General features: G+C 39.1%; 1 protein-coding gene across 1 annotated transcript in view; it reads right to left on the reverse strand.

Moving 5' to 3' along the window:
- Nucleotides 1–20,835, reverse strand: part of CDK14 (cyclin dependent kinase 14) — a 654,255-nt gene that overhangs the window by 626,547 nt on the left and 6,873 nt on the right. Inside the window, 1 exon segment of the mRNA XM_020987443.2 lies at nt 18,484–18,515. Coding sequence (XP_020843102.1) covers nt 18,484–18,515 — 32 coding nt within the window.

Here is a 20,835-nt window from a genome sequence, read left to right on the forward strand (position 1 = left end):
ATTTAATCAAACTTTCACTCTAAACGGAGAGCAAGATTCAACAAAATTAACTTTGCTTCAATCTTTTCTCCCTGTGTTTTTTTAAGATAAAAGTAAATTAAAAGCAAAAGGAACCAGCATTATAACCAAGATCAGTATGTCATACTAGCTCTAAGACAACAGCTGATGTCTGTCAAAGGAAAGGTCAGTGCTTCCCAAATTTAAAAACATAAAAAGCCTGGCAATGCAATTAATTTTAAAATATGCATTATTAGCAAGCTGGTTTTTAGAAATTCAGGACAGGAAAAGGTGGGCTGGTTCATTAGGTGCAGAAAGGTACAATGAAGAGAGCACTGAATTTGGTGTCAGAATGTGGTCCAAGGGACGCATGCTGGATCTGCCCCTCGATCCCAGGGTGACCTTAGGCAAGACATTCACCCTCCATAGCCTCAATTTCCTTCCCTGGTCAATTGGAAGGGTTTGACCAGAGACACCTCATGTCCTACATATGAAACAGTGAGGTTTAGTGGATAGAGGACTGGTTTGTAGTCAGGAAGACCTACATTCAAATCCTGCCTCAAACACTGACTAGATGAGTGCCAATGGGAAGGTCAACAAATATTTATTAAGCACCTACTCTCTTCCAGGCATTATATTAGGTGCTAAGGATACAAACTGAAGAGGCAGCAAGGTGGAATGATAGATAAGAGTGCCAGGCCTGCAGTCAGGAACACTTGCGTTCAAATCCAGCCTCAGACACTTATTAGTTGTGTGGCCCTAGGCAAATCACTTAGCCCTGTTTGCCTCAGTTTGCTCATCTATACAATGAGCTGGAAAGGGAAATGGCAAATCACTCCTGTATTGCTGCCGAGAAAACCCCAAATAGGGTCAGGAAGAGTTGGACACAACTGAAAAGACTGAACAACAACACAAGTATGAAGAATGAAACAATCTCTACTCACAATGGAGACAAGTGAATAGAAAAAATATACCGTGTAAATACAAAGTTAACAAAAACAAATGTGTACAAAGTTGTTAAATATGAAGGATTTTGGGAGGGAGGACACTAGTAGCTGGAGGGATAAGAAAAAGCTTCACAAAAAAAGATGGCGCTGGAGATGCCTTTTATAAGTGTCCTACAGACACTTACTAGCTGTGTGGCCCTGGACAACTCACTTAGTCTCAGTGTCCTCCACTCTAAAATGGGGATAATAGCAGCACCTATCTTACAAGATTATCCTGAAGGTCAAATGAGGTAACAGTTGTAAAGCATTTTTGCCACGTAAATTCTAGCTTGCTATCATCTCTTGATATGTCCACTTCTCTCCAACACAGCCATAGTCCAAGTTCTCATCAACTACCTCATAAACAACTGCATCACCCTCTTATTAGTCTCTTTGCCTCAAGTTTCTTCCCACTCCAACCCAATTCAGTCCAAAGCAATTTCCTTAAAGCATCTGCTCCCTGCGCAGTAACCTCCCCATTGCCCTCCAGATCAAAGCTATCAAACAAGTGGCCTGCCCAAACATTCTCCAATGTGGCCTATAAAGTGAGCATTTAATAAACGTTTGATGGTTAATTGAATGACTGATTACAAACCTTGAAGTACCATATGAATCTAAGCCAGGATTCTCATCATTTTTATTACAACGTATCTAGACCAAGGAAGTGCCATCAGACAACACATGTGCTCCACTGGTTCCTGATGCGTTGTCAAAAGAATGGGAGACATGCTTCCAGAACACCAATGCCATCTCTTGTGGAGGACTGATGAGATGCCATGGAACAGACGTGTACCATCTGTACCCCTGGAAGAGATACCCACATCAGTGTGGTTTTGCTGAGTGATTGATTTTTCTTTCCAAAGTTGCTATATATGTATTTATATGTATGTATTTGTATGTATACACGTGTATGTGTGTGGATAGTACTACTGAACTATTTTGCCTCCAAATCTATTGACCTAACACGTTCACACCAGCCCAACAGAGCCACACTGGTACATACGATATAACAATAAAACAGAAAAGTAACCACATTGATTAGTTTGTCCCCTCCTGACTACAACAATCCACAGACAACCCAGAGACTGCTCCCATTTTCCTAACAACCATGGGAATCAATCAGCCAAATTCAGCCCTAAGTGAAAGATAAGGTGAATCAGAACTCAAAATTACATACACATAAATGCATGTTATACACACATAGGAACATGTACACTAATATACTAAAGATGGCATAGGAAATAACTCTGACACTTCCGTTGGGGCCTGAATTCTGTTCTCTTGTTTCTCAACAGGTACCAACCATCCAAATGAACCCATCTTGCACCTTTTAATCTCATCACTGAGAACTTAGGAAAACTAAAGACCAGAATAGTGGTTAGGGATTAAAAGGCCTATCTCCTGACAAGTCTCGAGTTCTCTCCCGCTCCACAAAGGATTCCTTTCCTTTAATGCCCAAAGAAAGACAGGTCTTATCTGTCTCTCCTTAAGAGTCTGGATAGCATTTGCTTTGTGCCCCTCTTATGGAACTTAACTTTAGGTAAGTCAGAAAATGCCCATCTTGCACATTCAAATATAAAACTCACTTGGGTTATTCAAATTGCAGTATCCATTCACTGTCCATCTGAAAATTTTCAAAAATTTTCAACAAATGTAAATACGCAAAAGGTGCTAAAAATCTCTATCTGTCATTTTTAGAATGATCCTAGCCATGATTTTAGTTGTTCTGGCAAGAAATAAATAAAAATAATTATATATAGTCATATAAATATTCCAGTCAATAGTTTCGATCTAATTTTTCTCTTTTCTACTTAAATAAGTTTTATGACCTTTGTATCTCCACCAGAGTCTTTTCCCACCCAACAATGTTTCCTCCAGACTGAATTCTCCCTTAAGACAAACAATTAAGTAAAAACACCAAAGACCATGGGGCTAAGAGAAAAGGAATAAATGTAAATCAAAATTTACTATTCGATATTAGCCATTTTGTCTTATTCAATTGAAATAATTTATACCTATGGAAAAATGATCTGACACATTGTTAGAGAACATGCCAGGTAAAAAGAGCTTCAATCTCATAATGGGCTCACACCAGTCTCCTTTATCTTTCCTAACTATGAAACTATTCACCATCACCACATCTACCTACGGCCCGCACTAATTGACTACGTCCTCCTCTTTGTTTGTGGAGTTAAAATGCTGGCAGTGTCAGGGAATGAAAGGGGTACAGATTGCCCTAATTATCAATTTCATGACCCTCACCCTATTCTTGATAGGTTATAAATACACACAAATATGCTTTAAAAAAAACTTTACACTGAAGCTAGATATTAATTTAAACTTGAAAATGAGCAAATAAAGTTGATATCTTCTTTCACTGTAGCAATCTATTAGAGTTCACCTTTTATGCCTTCCCAAGAAAAATATCCTAAATTTTAATTTAAATTAAAAAAATACCTTCTAGCAATGTTCAATAGCTCAGAAAGATGAGCCAAGAAGAAAAGGAAGATGGTAGGAGTGATTCATTGTTGGGGACCAGCAGAGTGGGAACAGCTAAAGAAGAAAGGAGTATGGGATCAAAACTTGGAAGAGATTGTTCATTTCTCAGTATTTCAGACCTCGGGCTTCCGGAAAGTGAGCTGGCATTGTGGAATGAACACTGGACCTAAGAGTCAGAGGGTCTAGCTTCTGGATCCAGCAATAACACTCACAGCTGTTTGACCCTGGGCAAATCACTTAAAACTCTCTGAGCCTCAGTTTCTTCATCTGTAAAAGAGGAACAATAATAATGATACTTGCACTACCTACCGCACAGGGTTATGTACAAGAAAAGCACTCTGTAAATATTCATGTGCCATAGAAATGTGTTATTATTTCCTCTTTCCTCCCCATAGGTCATGTCTTTCCTCCTGTGAGCTGTGATTTTTATCATGATATAGCTTGAGATTTTCCTCCTCTTTTATTCTCCTTATATTCAATTTTCCCCTTGAATTTTTTTTGGTGCATTCTGTTTGAATCCAACAGACACATCTCAACAAACACCCAAACAAATCCCCCACAACGTACATCCCCCCCAGAAAAACTAAGCAAAACCATCTAAAAGCGTTTGGGAATCAATGTCTCTCTCGAGCTTGGTAGCTGAGTGTTAACAGACAGACAGATGCCCTTTTTCACTTCTCCCCCTTCTAAACACTATTTAGTCCAAAATTCTCTAGACCCTGTAAATCAGCCTCAATGGTCTTAAGACAGATGCATTTTAAACAGGCAACGATGCCCTTTGTTAACAGTCCTCTTTCTCAAAAAGTCCAACACTGAAGCATCTCAAGAACTCCAAGCGATGCAGCAATTTCCCTTAAATGTCAAGAAAGAGTTAAGTGAAATGATGGGCCTGGCAGTATTTCCCATAATGCCCCGGTGAGGAGGAGAGATGAACAAGGTACTTTTAGAAGAAAAGACAGTGGCTCCCTCCTGAAAAGTGTCCCCCTGGAATTATGCCAGAAGAAAGGGTCCGTCAGAGAAAAAGAAGTTTGAAACTGATAGAGGGACAAGGGGTGCCCCACCCCGTCACTCTCCAGGCACAAAAATGCAGCATAGGAACTTTTCTAAGCAAAAGACAGGGGCCACAAGATAATAAAAGTAGAACAATAAAAGATGACTCAAGACTGTTATTAGGCAAACAGAGCTCACCTACAGCAATGGAGTCAAACTCAAATAGAAACAGGATCTGCACATAAGGACCCTGCAGGCTGAAATATAACTAAGTTTTAAAATGGAATGCTGTCCATGTTTCATTGCGTTTTTATTTTGCTAAATATTTTCCAATTATATTTTAATCTGGTTCCTGCACTAGGAAGGCCTCGGTTTGACATCTCTGACCTAGAGTGAGTTTGAATACTAGCTCTGGGTTCAAATCCTATCTCTGATGCTTTCCTGTCTGTATGACCTTCAACTGCTCACCCTTCCTGGGCCTCAGTTTCCTCTTCTGGAACATGAGGAAGTGGGACTAGATCAGAAGTTCTTACTCTCTTTTGTGTCACAGACCCCTTTGGCATGGGCCCCTTCTCAGAATGATGTTTGTAAATGCATAAAATAAAATACAGAGAGTTACAAAGGAAATCAATTATATTGAAATGCAGTTGTCAAAACATTTCTAGACGTAGGGTTAAGAGCCCTTGGGCTAAATGTTCTCTGACATTCCTCCAACTCCAAACCAATGCTGCTCTGCTCAGGGTTGAGTTCTGAAGGATCTGTTTTGCATATGCATGTAGACAGACGTATCAAGACAAATAAGAAATCTCTGTATGATGGAGAAGTGAATTAACTTTTTTTTTTCAAAAAAGGCACCTTTTCTCACTGCACCTGGGATAAAGAGGTTGGCTATAATAAGATCATTTAAATAAAGCAAGGCAGACCTCTTGGGAAAAAGTCTGTGCTAAATGAGGATTTCTCAGGACATGCCATATGCTAGCAAGCCTTCTGCACACCTGAACCCCTATGTATAACAACCCCCTGATACTAATTTAGAAACATAAATGTTCTACCATATAAAAAGAATAGAATCAACCAAGACCACAACACCTAGTCCATCACATTCACTTGGCGATGCTACCCTGACAGGAAGAAGACCAGAGATTTAAAATAAATGAACGTTTTTAACAAGTGCAGCTAAATCATAAAAGCTATCAATTACTCCTCTTAAGATATACATCTGTCTCTTCAGTCTCTCAAAAAACAGTCCATTAAATGTTAACAAATAGCCATGAGTCAAATGTAACCTGAATAATGAGCTTTATTTTGTCCTTATGCTTACTCAGCCCTTATTCTCAGTTGAAAGCCTTCGTTCTGGAGGATGATGTTTTCATATGAAATTCTTTAGGTTTTTAATTCACGATAACATCTGGAATGACTTTGAAGACCTCTTTTGAGATATGTGTCAAGTAAATACTCGTAATGGGTTTGTGATCGTACCAGAAATGACAAGAAAGAGCAACATAAGGAAGTAAGACCCAGGCTGAGCTTTGGACACCTACCACCGTAGAAACCGGTCAGGCTAGAGGAAGGAAAGAAGGCTGGAAGATGTAGGTTTGAATCCTACCTGGATGCTTACAAGCTGTGTGACCACAAGTAAGACACTTAAATTCTGTGAGTTTTAATTTTGTCATGGGTAAAATGGGTTTAAATAATACCAAGTAGTATCAGGCTTATAGGTTTGTTGGGAGAAAAGCATCTTATGAAATTCATAGAGCTGTGTGAATGGTAGTTACTATTATTATAACGCTCATTCTTCTTATGCCATATTCAATAGGATTTGGACAGAAATGGTCCTTGAGGAGGTAACTGTTCCACTATTATTCTGTTACATTCATTACCATTTTAATATTGTTACGTCATGATCAGGATGACATTGAGAAAAGCAATCCTCAGCAAACCACTGAGGCTTTGGGCCTCAGTTTGTAAAACAGGACTGATGATACACCTGGCACCATCAAGCTCTTAGGACTGTTGTAAGGAAAGTGATTTGTAGAACCTTTTAGTGCTACAGAAATGTGAACGATATATTATAAATCCCTAGTTATGGCCACCAATATTTCAACTTCCAATATATGAAATGATGACGATGTATTATAGAGCCCATTTCAAATTAAGACCAAACAAGAGAAAACAATCTTGAACTGCAAGAAAGGAAATCCAAGTTCCCACAACTATCTAGCATTCAACACTGGAAAGGTTGCCAAGAAATGTTATAGAATTTCCTTCCTTGGATTTCTTTTAAAATGGCAGACTGCCTAGGATCATTCAGGTCCAGTAATGCCTGGCAACAAGGGAGACTAAGTGACTTTTCAAAGTCTTTTTAGCCTCTTGATTACAACTCAAAGTATAAAGAAGTAGGACCATGGCTCAAAAGTCAGGTAAAGGTTCAACTCACAGGATTTTAGACTGTACAAGAGCTCTCCCTTACCTCTACCTCTCTATGGCCCATATGGAGAACAGAGCCTTGAAACAGAGTCCCTCCCATTCAGATGTCATCCTCACGCATGAAGTGCTTAACATCACAGTCCTGGGGGCAACAGTGTTAGCTGACAAGCTTTGAGGTAGAATTTGAACCCAGTCTCTCTGATCTGGTAGCAACTGCCATTAGCTGACAAACTTTTCTAGTTAAGGAAGAAAGTAAGTAACCTTTTCTTAAAAAGAAGGGGGGAAAGGGTAAGGACATTTTCCTTTGCTGGTCAAAGAGCTCATACCGATATTCAACGATATCGAACACTAATGTTATACACGGAAAATAAAACTGATTCTATGGACATATAAATTATTTTACTTCAACTGCTACCTTTAAATGGTGAAAAACTACTTATTAAAGAAGCTATTCCATGAGAAATCTGTAACTGGAAAGTACGTTCATCGCATCTGAGATTGGAAATTTAATTCCCTTATAAAATAAACCCTTCATAACTCACTCATAGCTTGGATGTTGATGATTTCCCTTGGTCTTAATTTACTAGAAGAATGAATTACATATACTACTGAAAGACATTATGTTACACGTGCCTGCCATATTTGATGTCATGTATTCGTCATTTTTTTCACCTCGAAGGATAAAAGAAATGAGCCATATATTTTCTGATTTTGTCCAACATTAAAATAAGCAGCAAATCTACTTTATGGCTTAAAAAAAAACAAACATAAATCAAGTCTCCCTTAGGGTAAAAGAAGGATGAAAAGGAAAGATCTACATGCTACCTGGTTAAGAATCAGGCAACATCATGATATCTAAAGAATCAAACTTCCCCATGACCCAGGGAGCAACAGAGAATCCCAGGGGATATGGGTAATCTGCAGCTTTCTTATCAATGCTGTGTGAAGGACATCACCAAGGAATTATATGATCGTGATAAGAGTGGAAAGAACACTGTCTCAGAAGACCTGGTTTCAAATCCTACCTCTGACACTACCTGTATAGCCCAACAAGTCACTCAATATCTCAAGGACTCAGTTTCCACATCTGTAAAATGAGGGGGTTGGATTAGATGGCCTCTGGGGTCACCTTGGGCGGCTAGGTGGTGCCATGGTGCATAGAGTGCTGGGCCTGGCCTCAGGAAGACTCATCTTCCTGAGTTCAAACCTGGCCTCAGACCCTTACTAGCTGTGTGACACTGGGCAAGTCACTCAACCCTGTTTGCCTCAGTTTCTTTATCTGTAAATGAGCTCGAGCAGGAAATGGCAAACCACTCTAGTATCTTTGCAAAAAAAAAAATAGGGGCACTAAGTTGAACACAACTGAAACAATAACAATGCCTACAACGTCCCAGGTACTGTGCTAAGCACTTTTTACATATATTATCTCATGGTATCTTCATGACAATCCTGGGAGTTAGGTGCTATTATTATCCCCATTTTACAGTTGAGGAAACTGGGGCAAACAGAGCTTAAGTGACTTGCCCAGGGTCATACTGCTGGTAAGTCCGTGTCTGAGGCCATATTTGAATTCAGGTCTTCTAGATTCCAGACATTGTGCCCCCTAGCTGACTAGGAGAATAGATTTATTCCTTTTTTTTCCCCAGATTTTTAATATTTTTATATAAAGTTTTGAGTTCCAAATTCTATCCCTCTCCCCTCCCTGAAACAGTTGGCAATCATATATAGGTTATCCATGTGCAATTATGTAAAACATTTCCATTTCACTGATTTTGTACAAGAAGACTCGAGATTTACTCCTTTTTTGGAAACACCTTGTGGTTAATATTCCCCAAAGATTAAATAAAATCTTAAAATATTTCCTGAAAAGATATTTAACAAAATCCCAACACATTAACACGTTAGAACCAGCTACCTTCAAGCGTACCTACAGCAAGGTACACCGACGCAGGATTCAGCAGGCTGTAATTTAAACCCTGTCTCCAACCCTCATTTCCAGTTCAACCTCGGGAATTCTATATTTACATGTTGTCTGTCCTCTCCCTAGAACACAAGCTCCCTGCAGGGCTGGGATTGGTTCTGGTGGTTTGTTTGGTTTGCCCTCCAGAACCCAGCACAGTGCCTGGCACTTGGTAAAGGCTTAATAAATGGCGATCCCATTGACTTGAGATAGCTGAGTCTTATAACCTGATCCGACTGGAAAAGTGGTTGTTTGACAGACTAGAGGATGAGACAGATGAGATCCCTAGTCAGACTACTCTAGCTATAGTTCTTTGAATTAGGGAGATGGCAAGAGTGCATTAACTGATCTCAATTGTCAGGCTGGTACAGAGTGAGAAGGGGATTTCAGTGGTAACCAAGCAATTTACAGATTTATAGATTTAAGTCAATACCTCAACTTGCATTCAAAAGCAAAGAGGTATAATGTACTCCCTGTGGGGCACACCATTTTGTAAAAAGCTGAAGCCTATTGTAAACACTTAAGATTGCTCAAGCCATGAGGGAAAGACAGACTTCAGACACTGAATGCCAATTAACTACAAAAAGAAAAAAAAAAGAAAAGGAAAAAAAGAAAAGCTAATACACAGAAGACTGTTAGTGAACCATTCATTATAAGAGAAGGAAAGAAAAATGCCCAAAATTTTCATTCATTGGTAAAGACTCATTCACTCACAAAGTACTTGGGCTAGAAAGGACCTCAATTTATCCCAGTCCCTCCTTCTACATATGAAGAAAACTGAGGCTCACATATTGCAGGTGACTCGAACAAAGCCTTGCTGGCTCTCTCACTAGATACTGCTGCCTCCTGACAAGTTTTCTCATAGTCTAATACAGGTTCCCCACCCCTGGTCTAGTATGTGTGGGGTATTTTCACAATTTCAGACATCATGCATACAAAGATACAGCAGAACCAAAGATACACTATTTCAAACTATTGCTTCTGTCTGCAAAGACCAGAGAAAGCCAAATTGCCATAGATCTCTGATGTCAGGCTGAGAACTTTGTATTTTATCCTTTAGTAGTGGAAAGCCACTAACAGTTTATGAGTAAGGGTAACATATAGATAGGGGAGAGAGACCAGTTGGGGGCTACTGCTAGAAGCCACTATAAATTATCATCAAAATGGTACAACAGCAATGAGGATAGAAACAAAGGGGCAGAAACAAGAGATATTTTTCCAATTTCTTTTTTTAAATAGATTTCATTATTTCTTTTGTTATTGCATCACTTAGATTTTTCCCGTATTTATCTTGAGGGCAGGATCAGCATGATTTAATGACAAATAAAACAGGGAAAAGTGCAAAGGAGGAGCTGTAAGTAAATTCTGAGGCTTCAAGATTGAGAGAGCTAAGCTTTCATTAACAGAAAGAGAAAATGAGAAGAGTTTTGAAGGGAAGATAATGAATGCAGTTTTAGATGTATTCAGGGAAAAAATGGGAATCATAAGTGGAATAAGAAGAGCTCACATGTATATAGGCTTGAAGATTTGCAAAGCACTTTGCTCCATCTCTTGTGATCCTCAGAATAACCCCATGAAGAAGGTGTCATTATCATCCCCATTTTGCAAATAAGGAAACTGAGGCTGAGTCACCTGGCCACAATCACACAGATCATAAATGTCTGAGGTAGGATTTAAACTTATGTATTCAAGACTTATCCACTTACACCCTTGCCTCTTTCAAGGAGGTAGTTAATATAGTGAGAGTGAGAGGAGAAAGGGTCAAGCTGAGTCATTCAATCAAATCACCTCTCTTAAAAAAGTAAGACACAAGATGCTAGGGCTTGATAGAGTTTTCAAGTGAAAACACCTCCACTGAGTTAAAGCAAGTTTAAACTAGGTGTGAAGAAAGCCTAAATACCTCTCCTGAAACAATCAATCAAAGGCTTTAGCCTAAGTGTGAAAAGTCCTTGACCAATTTAGAAGTCCCCAAAGCTGCCTGGATGAACTAAATTGACTTTGCACAGGAAGTACATTCAGATTGATTGAGGAGATTCAGTCCCATCCTGTAGCTCCTATATAACCAAAGCATTCTAATGTCTGTAAGTGGAAAGGTATCCTAGCATCATTCCCAAGAACAGAAGACTTTGTGTCTGTACTGGAAGCTGAAGACAAATCAGATGTACCTACTGAGGAAAGGCAGCTTCAAAACTCTACAAGGAGCCCATTAGACAACACAACAGTAAACCAGGCCTAAGGGGAGCTTCATGAATAGACCATGCCCACTCTACCATGAAGAGAAGAAAAGCATCTGGCAGCCAGGAAATGAGGTACCCCTTTGCCACTGACACTGACACAAGATTGAGCCCACCTTCCCCTAGACTCTGTATGTACTGACGGGAAACTCTGCTAATACAAGCTATTCTTACTATTCCACACCTTGGCAAATATCCCATACAAAAAGTTAAGTAAGTCTGGCTGGACTAATCGATATCAACTGATAATCATGGAGGAAACCCATTGGTTGGGGCTTGTGAGCTATAGCATGAGATAGGAAACCCTCCCCAGTCCATACAGGGTTAATCCAAGAGTCCTGGAAGGACCAAGTGGCCACCATGTGGGGAAGACTGGGTCAGTACAAATGAGAACTAGGTTCAAAGCCTCTGGGCACGTGCTACAATGCTATATTTGTCACAGCTCTGAACCTGCAGTCCGGGAGGGTCTAGATTTAAATTGTAAGCCCAATATCTACTGGCTGTACGAACTCAGATAAATCACTTAACCTCCCCTGAATTTTAGCTTTTTTCAGCTGCCAGACACGCTAATATTTGGATGGCTCACTTCACAGGTTATTGTGGGAAAACTCTGAAAATGTAAGAAATATGATAGAAATACATGTATCAGGACTATTAATAATTACTAAAATTTCCATCAAATATTAAGGACAATATAAAAACCAAAGTACTTGCTCTCAAGAAACCAATAATTTATTTCCTTCTCAAGTTCCTATATTTTCTTCCTAATATCTCAGAACTAGAGAAAACTTGCAGCTCTCACTCTGATACAAATCATCACTGAGTAGCCTAAGTTCCATTACTGCAATGAATAAGGGAGAAAGAAGTAGACTGGAAAGTGAAAGGGAAACCATAAGAATTATAAGAAATTAGTGGATAAGTGACATTCAAGATCAGAGAATCCAATTTCCTTGTTGGTTTTTTTTTGTTGTTATTGTTGTTTTTAGTCACTCCTGACTCTTTGTGACCCCATTTGGGATTTTCTTGGCAGAGATACTGGCGAGATTTGCCATTTCCTTCTCCAGCTCATCTTACAGATGAGGAAACTGAGGCAGAGTCGAGTGACTTGCCCAGAGTCACACAGCTAGTAAATATCTGGAGCAGGAGTCAAACACAAATCTTACTGACTCCAGGCCTGGTGCTCCATCCACTTCACCATTTTACTAATGAGGAAACAGGCCCAGAGAAGTACAACGATTTGCTGAAGGTCACATAACCAATTCTTTGCAGGTAATGCCAGCACTTGAACCTGGATCCCCTCATTCCCAGTTCTGTGCCCCCTCCATTATAATGAAAGGACATTTATTAAGTACTTACTATATGCCAACATGGCACCTCTCACATTCTAAACCCTTCTAGATTATTCCCTTGATCTGTCTCACAGAGCTATTTTCTCAACATGTAGAAAGAAGCTGCATTTTAAGCACATTGGGAGAAAGGTGATACTAAAACCTAAAGCAGAGTTATTGGACAAATGGAAAATGTTAAGAGTCTTTTTTTTTCTAAGTCACATACACTTTTGTCAAAATCCAAAGGGGAAAAAATAATGGCTGAGGAATGCTCAACCAGCCATGAGTCCATCACCAAAGCCATTAGCCACTACCACCAAAACCAATGCCTTAACATCTCCAGCAAGGAAGAATAATTAGCAAACTCATGAATCACCTTGGTTACATTTGAGACAAATATATGTTTGCTTATCTCGATGAAATGCCTTGAACAAAAATGCATTTCAGAAGTATAATTTCAGTTTCAAAAGCTTTGCGTTTCGTACCAAGCAGGTAAGTTGAGTCATTAAATAAATACTGAAGGTACCAAGAAGGACTTCCACTAAATGTATACAGCCTTGAAAAGCAAAGCATTATTTGGTAAGTGTTCCCTTTGAATCTCTACTAGGCACTCCCAAATGCATACGGATATTGTCACTTGGTCATAGCTTTTCTCCTCCAAAGATGGACATTCTATACAGGCGGTAATCATATCATAATCACATCGGCTGGACCTGAGATTTCTTAAGTGTAAGGAGCACAGGGGAGAAATTGTTTCTAGCAATGCCCATTGGCAGCCACCATGTCACAGGGACAAACTAAACCTGACTCTGAGACTAGCTCTCTATTCAAGATGTCACAGACTCTCATTTATATCACTACTTTTGGACATTTCTTCTGAATCTATTTTCATTTCAACTTATTTTAAGTGCTACAGTTATTTCAGATAAATCACTAGTCTATGAGAGAAATAACATTAACCAAGTAACCTTTGACCATAGGTGTATCTGCTGCCCTAGAGACCCCACCAACATAGCTTTGGACAGGGTCAGATATTTAGAGCTAGAAGGGACATCATCAGAGCCCAACTTTCTAATTTAATAGTTGAGGGAAATGAAGCCCAGAAAGTGACTCATCCAAGGTAAACACAGAATTAGCAGTGAAATGGGAACCCAAGAGATCCGATTTCAGAATCAACACTCTTTCCATTGTGCCAAGGATTTCCTCAGTGTACCTGGACAGTGTATTCCCAGCAACAGTGGTCTAAAGAAGGCTGTGCCTTTGGAAAATTTTCCTTGGAAACCCTGAATTGAATTTATGCCACTTCTTAGAGGTGTCTTAAGAGCTAAAAAAAAAAGTTTCTGGATATTTTGCCAACATAGGTTTTTGGTACAGTCTTATTTTTCCCCTTACTTATCTTAGTAAGAGTTTACGCATAAGCCTCCTCATGCACTGCCTTTAATAAAACAAGAAATCAACCAACTATTAAACAATGGCCCTTAGGTCTATTTCTGTCTAATTCCCTCATTTTTCAGATGCAGAAACTGAGGCCCCAGAGAAATTGAGTGACTTACTCAAAAAGTCATACAGATAAACCTTTCTTTAGCAGGAAGTAAACATTTTTCCTTATACCTCCTGCCAAGTCAAAAAAGCTATTCCATTAAAAAAGAATCAACATAAAATGAATGTAAAGTCTCACATTCAACTTGATTCACAAACAGAAGTGTGGCTGAAGTCTATAGAACACCACTCCTATACTTATGCAAAGCCATTGTTTTTCAGGGGGGAAAAAAGTGATTAAAAACTCACAGTTATAAAACTGTGCATACCCTTTGATCCAGCAATACCACTCTTAGATCTATTACCCAAGGTGATCAGGGAAAAAGGAAACAAAGCTTTATGTTTTAAAATATTGGTAGCAGCTCTCTGTGGTGGCAAAGAGCTTGAAATTGAGGGGATGTCCATCAGTTGGGGAATGACTGAATAGGTTGTGTTATATATCTGTGATAAAATACCACTGTGCTATACGAAATGATGAGAAGTCTGGTTTTAGAAAAATGTAGAAAGACATCTGTGAAATAATGCAGAGGGAAACAAGAGAACACTGTATACAGTAAACAGCAATACTGTTCAAAGAGTAACTATGAATTGCTAAGCTATTCTGAGTAATGTGATCATTCAAATCAAGTATGACGGACTTACAAAGGACAAGACTATCCACCTCCAGAGAAAGGACTGATATGTGGAAGTATGGATTGTATGGTTCCTCATATATGTCTCTATCAGATGTTGGCCTTCTCTAATGCATGGTTGGGAGAGAAGAAAGGAAACAGCTCAGAACTCAAAACATAATAAATAGATAAATGAAAAAATGGATAAATGTGGTTTTTTTAAAGCCCAAAGCCATTTTCCCCCAGACAAATCAAAAAATGAATAGTTTGGAGTTTGGGGTTTTTGACATTTTTCCCTTTCACTATAGAATCTCACCACCATTCAGGGAATTCTCCCTTAGACTTTGAGTTGTCTCGGCTTTTTTTGCTTGGTTTTCAACACAGGCTGTTTTGCATATATGACTGGTGAAAGAGATAGTGAATAACTACCCAAAGGATTACTCTTTACTTGCAGGCTCTCAGCAAGGCCCAAATTCAAACTCTCTCCACAAGGAACGGCGTAGGAGCCTGGACCTCTATTAAAATGCCTCTGCCCAAGTTTAAAGCCACTTAGTGGACTAAGGAGGGAAGAAAATCCATTAAGGAAACAGCAGGAGATGTGACTGTGTTGGAGACCAAGCCTCAGTGTTCACTTTGGGCACCGTAGAAAAGTTTTGAACATCCAAACTCGCTGTCACACAGGGAAACAAGAACATAAAACGCCAGCACTCTATAATTCAAGAGTCACTATGCCAAAAGGAAGAGGGAAGGGAAGAAAGAGGGCAGGGGCGGAAGAAAGCCTCTGAATAAAACTTCCGATGCCATCAGGATCCTATGCACGGGCTCAACTATCTTATTCCAAATCTGCAGGGCCTCACAGAAATGCCAAACATTTTGCTTAGGACTGCAAATCTGCAACCCAGTTTCAGGTTCTCTCTCTAACATTCAAACACAGTTCTTGACTATTGTTAGAAGGTGGTGTTTTGTTTTTAATGGCAAGAAAGAGTATTGCAGAGTAGTAAAACAGAAGACAGAAATTTTTTTAAATCGTGCCTATATTTTTATATTCTCTCTTTTCAGCAAAACTCAAGCTCTGTGCGTAAATGTATGTGTGTGTGTGTGTGTGTGTGTGTGTGTGGTGTGTGTGTGTGTGTGTGTGTGTGTGCTGTAGGGAGGGAAAAGGGGGATGGATGTGGAAGGAGGAAAGAAAACTCCAAAACACAGAAACTCACTCTAAAAATCAGAAAATTAAAAGTTTCAAGGGCCACTTTCTGCCACAAGATGACAGCCTGCCTCCAGCCCCAGGAGGAGACCACTCTAGAGAGCAGCCTCCTCTCTGTCCTTAAATATCATCTTGGGAAAGAGATGGATTTTAGCTGTTCTATGGCAACAAAGGGGACTCAGCCCCCAAGTGTCAAGATCTGAATTTGAATTTGCAGATGTCTTCATGCACGTAAAGAGAAAGGTGGCTGAGGTATGGCTGTTAAGGGAACTGGCATTAGATTGGCCATGTTTAAAATACACATTTGGCCAATCTACTAATTAGATAAAGAAAATTTCAGAATTGTAGAGCCAAAGCAGCCCCAAGGCACTGGCTTAATCCAGTGTCCTCCTATAAGGGAAGAGACAAGGTACAGAAAATCAACAATTTGCCCAAAGTCACAGACCCTGTTAGCAGCCAAGGTGAGGCTCAAACAAGGACCCCTAACCTAAGCCAGGGCACATTCTCCTATATAACAAAGTTTCCAATTAGAAATAATTTGAAATAACCAATAAATTGTTATTGAAATGATATATAAATGGTCACATCCAACCTTATTTTGGATGAAGGTCTGAAGCAATGGTCTATATTTAGTCATTTTCACTCATGTCCAACTCTTTGTGACCCCATTTGGGGTTTTCTTGGCAAAGATACTGGAGGGGTCTGCCATTTCCTTCTCCAGCTCATTTTACAGATGAGGAAACTGAGACAAATAGGGTGAAGTGATTTGTCCGGGGTCACGATGATACTTTTAAGTGTCAGGCCAGATTTGAACTCAGGAAGAAGAAAATTCCTGACTCCAAGCTCAGTGCTCTATGCAGTGAGCCACTTACCTTCTCTACAGTGTTCCTAATAAGAGACCCCACATAGAAGATTTTGGAGGGACTGAGTCTATTCCCATGGCAGGATTGGTCCTAGTACCCATGACCTTGCCACCCACCAGTCAAGAGCAGAAAAAGTCACTTCACTTCTGTTTCCTCAAGTGTAAAATTAAGTGTAAAAATCCATGATCCCTAAGGTTTCTTCAAGCTCTAAAAGTCTCTAAGGCCTTTGGCCTCTGCAGAGGATCTGAGTGGGACAGAAAAAAAAAAATGATCCATAGGAAAGTTTTTCTTATTGCTGTCTGGGACACATTACTTGAAAATTAGTTTTGGTGTCAAGACCAGACTAAGAGATGAAAGTTCTTGCCTCTGGGTGGCCCTTGGCAAGTTGCTCAACCTCGACATGTGCCAGGCAACTCTCCAAAAATATGAAAAGCAAAACAATGGCAGACTGGCATTGGAAGAGAGGGAGCTCCCTTCACCACCAAAAACCACAGGGCCAGATCAAAAGGCTTGTTGTATCATTTAGCCCTAAGACAGAGGGAAATGGTCCCAAATGGCCTGACCCAAACCATGGCACAAACACCCAGGGATGGAGGTCAGGACGCCAGAACCACTGAAGATTTCTGAAAGGGGGTTATTAGAAGTTTCCGCTGCTCCAGGTCAAAGGCCAATAATATGTTATGGAGATGCTGGAGGAGGACATTTGGGGTCCAGAGACTCTGACTGGGTATAATTCATTGCAGGAAAACTGAAAAGAGATAGCTGAGAAAGCAATAGAGCACAGGAGCCGAATGGTACTATTGAAATCAGCATACATTTCTAGTCTGGGGTAGGGGAATAATTGGACAGGGTAAGAATAAGGTGGGGCTGAACATCCTGCAACTCGGGCTAGCCAAATGACTGAGGTTACATTTCATACATAGACCCATTGTAAAGAGGCAAGGTAGAAGCAATAATACCTTGGGTAAAGCATTTTTAACACAGAGAAGGATACAAACACTTTCACTGTCTCTCTTGAGTGGATTGCATTACAATGGCATCACAGGATTTTTGTCTATTTACACGCATGCTTTCAAGTGATTCTCAGTTCCCAGGAGACACTATTCATATCATAAGTTATTTTTAAAAAACTGGAAATCAAGTATAATTTTAAAACTACACTGAAGATATCTGGAATAGTGCCTAGCATGGAGTAGATATTTAATAACTACTTAGTGAAATACTTACTGAAAAGCTGGCTTTGCAGATGAGTTAAGAACTTTCTACTACTTTATTATAAAAGGTTACCTGCCATTCCATAGCAAGGAGATGAAGTTGGATGCTAGATCTGATAGACAGAAACTAGGAAAACTGGAACTCAAAAAGTCAACCTGTCCTCTGGGAGATTGAGAGAGAGAGGTGTGCTCTCAACACTGTAGTAAATCCCCAACGGAGATCAGGCTCTCCAAAAAGGTGCTCAACTTAGGACTGTATGCTTAACCCAACTACACGTCATATCTGGCTTCTGGAACGGCTTCGTCAGTAGCAACTATACAAAATCCATTTGCCAAAAAATGCCAACAACAATATAAAGGGTAATGTATTTTCTTTTTAAATACAAAAAAAAGGGGCATTTTCTTTCCCTGTTCAGTACCAAGAAATTAACCTGAAAGTTCAAAATTCCCATAAAACCAAGTCTGATCATTATGGGAATCACCACTTCACATGAGTGTGAAAGTAGTAAACACTTGCTGACAAAAACAAAACACCCAAACATTCTTTCTGTTTCCAAGTGAGGAGCTGGCAGCAACTGAATATTCCTGGCAGTAATTAAATACATCCAATATAAGATAAAGAAATTTAACCTACCTCATCAAAGCTGCTGTCCTCTTTCTTCAAAGCTTAAAAGAAAAAAGAAAAGGAAACAGTTATTGTCATGAATTTTGAAAAAAGAGCAAAAGTAACTATGTTGGAAAGTGGGGCTAGAGTGCAGACAGATGGAGTAACATGGTCTTGTTTCCAAAAGCAAAGACTACACTGGCCTGAATAACAATTCTATGATCAAAATATGAAAATGAAAATGAGATATGGAATTGCACAGCATGCATCTTTGTGAGATGTTTTTCATAAATATGTAAATCAAACTATCCTTTCAGGTAAGAAAAAATGGAGTTCACAACACATCTTTTCTACCATTCTTATTCACTCTAAAAACATTTCCAGGGAAGTACACCCAACCAGAATTGTAAAGTAATATTTCCCTTTTTCACATTCTTTTGTTGCATGCACCCAAAAATTTTATGCAGGAATTACGGCACGGTATGTATGTGTGTTACAAACAGATCAGTCCTTATTTCCTGTGGATTGTTCCAATGACACAGCCTTACTTTGCAGAGCATTCCTTGAGCCATCTGACATGACCAGAGAAGTTTAAGTGATGTGGGGGAAAGGTCTGAGGGTGTCAGAACAGCAATGCCAAGGATAAAACATATTTTGGCCATTTTTTGGTACAACAATTTCAGCAAGCAAACCCACTGTTCCAGAGAATGATTAGTTTGAAAGGTTTTCCAGAAGCTACCAGAGACCAGAATTGAAATTCAAATAAACTGCCCACCTGCACGACTAGAATATTGTCACTGATGAGTACAAGAATCATTTAATTTTTCATGTGCTGGGGTCTGATCTCTAGGGGATTAAATCCCACAACCACTGAAAACCATGTGTATCTTTTAAGGAAGATGTATGCCTTGACTGATGTACCTAAAGTTGATAGGTTAACAGAACTATTTTGATTAATGCAGTATAATATGACAATATAGAATTCAAAGTAGTTTGGCACCACAACAAAGAGTGTGTATAATACTCAAAGTCCACCACATGTTAAACTGCAGCTGCAAAAATCAAAATGATATGGGCAATTGTCCTATTTGCAATGTACCTAAGTTGAGACTTGTGAAATCAAAGCTTGTATGGAGAACTCAAGCAGTCCTCAAAAGATCCTCTCTCACTCACTGATTTCTATTATAAACGTGTCCTTTCTAATGAAACCAAAAAGGGAAAATAATGAATATTCTCCAGAATTGTTCATTCTTATTCTTCCCTCTTTTTATGAAATTGATAAATGTAAAATAGCTTAGGATCCTTTACTACAGGGAATCATATCTAATGAACGAAAAATAAAAAGTCTCTACTTGGTTACAGTCTCAATGTTCTAATCTTGCTTTCAATTCACTTGTACAATCAGACTGATCTATTACCATATCTGTATACATTAAAAAAATTCTCTGAAAAGGGTTTTAGTTTTTGTGCTTTCTCAATTGGGGGGGGGTTGGGAAGAGAAGGTAGATCTTTGTTTGAAAAAATATAATATAATATAATATAATATAATATAATATAATATAATATAATATAATATAATATAATATAATATAATATGATATAATTTTTTTAAAGTTCTCTGGTAGAAAAATGTTATAATTCTTGCCCGGTTGCCCAGGTTATTGTCACATAAAAATAAAATCCTCAAAAGAACTTAAAACAGGTAAGTTTTGGAGATGTTTTGTTAAGGCAGCCAAAAGGATCACTAGCCCACACTCTGAGCAGCCACACAGGCAGCTTAATGAATACCTTGGAGTCACAAAGCCCTGCCTCAAATACAAACTGTCTAGGCAACCACAAGTTAAGTCCCATAACCTCTCTGTGCCCCCAAACAACTCACTAAGGCACTAGATTACCCACATCTGGGTCAGGTGGAGGGTGTTTCCATGCCCAGAAATGCTGACTCCAAAAAATTCTTTTCTCCAGCCCCAGCTGTTAAGTGATTCACTGTAAACTATTCATGGCTTACACTAACCAATAGAAATGATTTTCTATTTAAAAAAAAACAGACATAAGAGCTTAGGGTAAAAATATAGCATTCATTTCTAATCAATTCATTTATCATGATTTTTGTAATAAGCTACATGCTGATACACTTAGCCAAACAAAAATACAATATTCAATAGCTACACACGTATACTCCTTCAACTGATTTTTGTTACAGCAGGTACAGTGTTATATGAAACACAATCCCTTCCCCCAGGATCACTACAATCTGGTTTAACAAATATTTTAACTATTTGTTCTTTATATTAAATTGTATGTCAGATGAGATCAAGATATATCTACCATCAGAACAATTCCACCCCCCCACCCTAGCAAAAAGAGAGAGAGAACACCCAC

This window comes from Phascolarctos cinereus, unplaced genomic scaffold (genome assembly GCF_003287225.1).
Source record: "Phascolarctos cinereus isolate Bilbo 61053 unplaced genomic scaffold, phaCin_HiC Scaffold_1;HRSCAF=81, whole genome shotgun sequence".
NCBI lineage: Eukaryota > Metazoa > Chordata > Mammalia > Diprotodontia > Phascolarctidae > Phascolarctos > Phascolarctos cinereus.